Raw genomic sequence first — 4,731 nt, 5'->3', positions numbered from 1 at the left:
CCCATGAGGAGGGCTGGTTGAACCCCCATGAGGGTTGAACCCCCATGAGGAGGGCTGGTTGAACCCCCATGAGGAGGGCTGGTTGAACCCCCATGAGGACGTCTGGTTGAACCCCCATGAGGAGGGCTGGTTGAACCCCCATGAGGAGGGCTGGTTGAACCCCCATGAGGAGGGCTGGTTGAACCCCCATGAGGAGGGCTGGTTGAACCCCATGAGGAGGGCTGGTTGAACCCCCATGAGGAGGTCTGGTTGAACCCCATGAGGAGGTCAGGTTGAACCCCCATGAGGAGGTCTGGTTGAACCCCATGAGGAGGTCTGGTTGAACCCCATGAGGAGGTCAGGTTGAACCCCCATGAGGAGGGCTGGTTGAACCCCCATGAGGAGGGGCTGGTTGAACCCCCATGAGGAGGTCTTTGAACCCCCATGAGGAGGTCTTGTCAACATTAAGAGAGTTGGAGGAGGTCTGGGAACCCCCCATTAGGCTGAGAACCCCCATGAGGGTGGCTGGTTTGACCCCATGAGGAGGTCTGGTTGAACCCCCATGAGGACGTCTGGTTGAACCCCCATGGGAGGTCAGGTAGAACCCCCATGAGGAGGGCTGGTTGAACCCCCATGAGGAGGGCTTCTCACCCCAGTAATGGAGCTTGTCAACATTAAGGGAGAGGGGAGCGATGGGATAGGCTGAGCTGCCATGGGGTGTGCTGGATGTGTGTGTGGGTGGGTGGTGGGTGTGTGTGTGTGTGTGTGTGTGTGTGTGTGTGTGTGTGTGTGTGTGTGTGTGTGTGTGTGTGTGTGTGTGTGTGTGTGTGTGTGTGTGTGTGTGTGTGTGTGTGTGTGTGTGTGTGTGTGGCAGTAGCAGGCAGGATAACTCTAGTCTGGACCTGCCAGTTTGCTTTGAGGATTTAGAGGGACTGAAAAGACGTTGAAGTGACACGTACAATGTTAAGCCTAGCAGATAGAATACTCTATCTCTCTGTCTCTCTCTCTCTGTCTCTCTCTCTCTCTCTCTCTCTCTCTCTCTCTCTCTCTCTCTCTCTCTCTCTCTCTCTCAGTCTCTCTCTCTCTCTCTCTCTCTCTCTCTCTCTCTTCAGTCTCTGTCTCTGTCTCTGTCTCTGTCTCTGTCTCTGTCTCTCTCACTCTCTTTCAGTCTCTCTCTCTCTCTCTCACTCTCTTTCAGTCTCTGTCTCTGTCTCTGTCTCTGTCTCTCTCTCTCTCTTTCTCTCTCTCTCTCTCTCTCTTCTCTCTTCAATTCAATTCATTTCAATTCAAGGGCTTTATTGGCATGGAAACATGTGTTAACATTGCCAAAGCAAGTTAGGCAGATAATATATAAAGTGAATATATCAAGTGAAATAAACAATAAAAATTAACAGTAAACATTACACATACATAAGTTTCAAAACAATAAAGACATTACAAATGTCATATATTATATATATATATATATATATATATATATATATATATATATATACGTGTTTTAACAATGTACAAATGGTAAAGGACACAAGATAAAATAAATAAGCATAAATATGGGTTGTATTTACAATGGTGTGTGTCACTGGATGCCCTTTTCTCGTGGCAACAGGTCACAAATCTTGCTGCTCTGGTGGCACACTGTGGAATTTCACCCAGTAGATATGGGAGTTTATCAAAATTGGATTTGTTTTCGAATTCTTTGTGGATCTGTGTAATCTGAGGGAAATATGTCTCTCTAATATGGTCATACATTGGGCAGGAGGTTAGGAAGTGCAGCTCAGTTTCCACCACATTTTGTGGGTAGTGTGCACAGAGCCTGTCTTCTCTTGAGAGCCATGTCTGCCTACGGCGGCCTTTCTCAATAGCAAGGCTATGCTCACTGAGTCTGTACATAGTTAAAGCTTTCCTTAAGTTTGGGTCAGTCACAGTGGTCAGGTATTCTGCCACTGTCTCTCTCTCTCTCTCAAGTCAATTCAATTGACTTTATTAACGTGGCAAGTTCATTATGACTTACATTGTCAAAGTATACATATCGAAAAATAAAATTAAAATATATATTTATATGTAAATAAATGGTGGGACCAACAGCAATAATAATAGTAGTAGTGGACATGGGATTACCATTAACAACAACTACAACAACAATATTAATGAGAACAACAATACATTACTGCAATGGTAGTGGACCAGTGTCAAAATGATTGAGAAGACACATGACCTGGTAGTGGACCAGTGTCAACATGACTGAGAAGACACATGACCTGGTAGTGGACCAGTGTCAACATGACTGAGAAGACACATGACCTGGTAGTGGACCAGTGTCAACATGACTGAGAAGACACATGACCTGGTAGTGGACCAGTGTCAACATGACTGAGAAGACACATGACCTGGTAGTGGACCAGTGTCAACATGACTGAGAAGACACATGACCTGGTAGTGGACCAGTGTCAACATGACTGAGAAGACAGTCTCTCTCTCATGACTGAGAAGACACATGACCTGGTATGTAAGACAAAACATAACAAGAAATATTATCGACATTACTTTGCACTTTTCACAGGCTGTGGCAAGAGGACACAAATTTATAATTCTTTGTATTGAATTATAATTTTGGGAAAGAAATATTCTCTTAGGTCTGAGTATTTGTCACAGTGTAATGGAGCAGAGTGAGCACAGCCTGTCCTCTCTGGGCAGCCAGGTTTGTCTGTGATGACTGGTCTCAATAGCCAGACTCTCTCTCTCTCTCTCTCTCTCTCTCTCTCTCTCTGACAGTTTCAGACAGCTGGGGTACTAGTGCAATGGGAGAGAGAGGGGAGCTCCAGAGTTCAGGGATGAGTGTACCAGGGAGGAGTGTACCAGGGAGGAGTGTAACAGGAAGGAGTGTAACAGGAAGGAGTGTACCAGGGAGGAGTGTAACAGGAAGGAGTGTAACAGGGAGGAGTGTACCAGGGAGGAGTGTAACAGGAAGGAGTGTAACAGGAAGGAGTGTACCAGGGAGGAGTGTAACAGGAAGGAGTGTAACAGGAAGGAGTGTACCAGGGAAGAGTGTACCAGGAAGGAGTGTAACAGGAAGGAGTGTAACAGGAAGGAGTGTACCAGGGAAGAGTGTAACAGGAAGGAGTGTAACAGGAAGGAGTGTAACAGGAAGGAGTGTAACAGGAAGGAGTGGAACAGGAAGGAGTGTACCAGGGAAGAGTGTAACAGGAAGGAGTGTAACAGGAAGGAGTGTAACAGGAAGGAGTGTAACAGGAAGGAGTGTAACAGGAAGGAGTGTAACAGGAAGGAGTGTACCAGGGAAGAGTGTAACAGGAAGGAGTGTAACAGGAAGGAGTGTAACAGGAAGGAGTGTAACAGGAAGGAGTGTACCAGGGAGGAGTGTAACAGGAAGGAGTGTACCAGGGAGGAGTGTAACAGGAAGGAGTGTAACAGGAAGGAGTGTACCAGGGAAGAGTGTAACAGGAAGGAGTGTAACAGGAAGGAGTGTACCAGGGAAGAGTGTAACAGGAAGGAGTGTAACAGGAAGGAGTGTAACAGGAAGGAGTGTAACAGGAAGGAGTGTAACAGGAAGGAGTGGAGGGAGGAGGTTAGCAGGGAGGGTTAAGGTTAAGGTTAAGGTGTAGTGTAGTGGGTCTATATAGAGGTAGTGTAGTGGGTCTATAGAGGGGTAGTGGGTCTATAGAGATGTAGTGGGTCTATAGAGAGGTAATGTAGTATAGTGGGTCTATATAGAGGTAATGTAGTGGGTCTATAGAGAGGTAGTGTAGTGGGTCTATAGAGAGGTAATGTAGTGAGTCTATAGAGAGGTAGTGTAGTGGGTCTATAGAGAGGTAGTGGGTCTATAGAAAGGTAGTGTAGTGGGTCTATAGAGAGGTAATGTAGTGGGTCTATAGAGAGGTAGTGTAGTGGGTCTATAGAGAGGTAGTGGGTCTATAGAGAGGTAATATAGTGGGTCTATAGAGAGGTAATGTAGTGGGTCTATAAAGAGGTAGTATAGTGGGTCTATAGAGAGGTAATGTAGTGGGTCTATAGAGAGGTACTGGGTCTATAGAGAGGTAGTATAGTGGGTCTATAGAGAGGTAGTATAGTGGGTCTATAGAGAGGTAATGTAGTGGGTCTATAGAGAGGTGGTATAGTGGGTCTATAGAGAGGTAATGTAGTGGGTCTATAGAGAGGTAGTGGGTCTATAGAGAGGTAGTATAGTGGGTCTATAGAGAGGTAGTATAGTGGGTCTATAGAGAGGTAGTGGATCTATAGAGAGGTAGTGGGTCTATAGAGAGGTAGTATAGTGGGTCTATAGAGAGGTAGTATAGTGGGTCTATAGAGAGCTAGTATAGTGGGTCCATAGAGATGTAATGTAGTGGGTCTATAGAGAGGTAATGTAGTGGGTCTATATAGAGGTAATGTAGTGGGTCTATAGAGAGGTAGTATAGTGGGTCCATGGAGAGGTAATGTAGTGGGTCTATAGAGAGGTAATGTAGTGGGTCTATATAGAGGTAATGTAGTGGGTCTATAGAGGGTAGTATAGTGGGTCCATAGAGAGGTAATGTAGTGGGTCTATAGAGAGGTAGTATAGTGGGTCTATAGAGAGGTAGTGTAGTGGGTCTATAGAGAGGTAATGTAGTGGGTCTATAGAGAGGTAGTATAGTGGGTCTATAGAGAGGTAAAGTAGTGGGTCTATAGAGAGGTAGTATAGTGGGTCTATAGAGAGGTATTGGGTCTATAGAGAGGTAGTATAGTGGGTCTATAGAG

General features: G+C 45.7%; 1 protein-coding gene across 1 annotated transcript; it reads left to right on the top strand.

Moving 5' to 3' along the window:
• The first annotated feature begins 2,638 nt into the window (after positions 1 to 2,638).
• Positions 2,639 to 3,583, top strand: LOC135531159 (keratin-associated protein 4-9-like). Its single transcript, XM_064959279.1, has 2 exons — positions 2,639 to 2,680; positions 2,777 to 3,583. The coding sequence occupies exons 1-2, from the start codon at positions 2,639 to 2,641 to the stop codon at positions 3,581 to 3,583; spliced, it is 849 nt and encodes a 282-aa protein (XP_064815351.1).
• The last annotated feature ends 1,148 nt before the right edge of the window (positions 3,584 to 4,731 follow it).

Source organism: Oncorhynchus masou, unplaced genomic scaffold (genome assembly GCF_036934945.1).
Source record: "Oncorhynchus masou masou isolate Uvic2021 unplaced genomic scaffold, UVic_Omas_1.1 unplaced_scaffold_1534, whole genome shotgun sequence".
Classification (NCBI taxonomy): Eukaryota; Metazoa; Chordata; class Actinopteri; order Salmoniformes; family Salmonidae; genus Oncorhynchus; species Oncorhynchus masou.
Note: the sequence above shows the minus strand (reverse complement) of the source record. Positions and strands in the feature narration are given on the sequence as shown.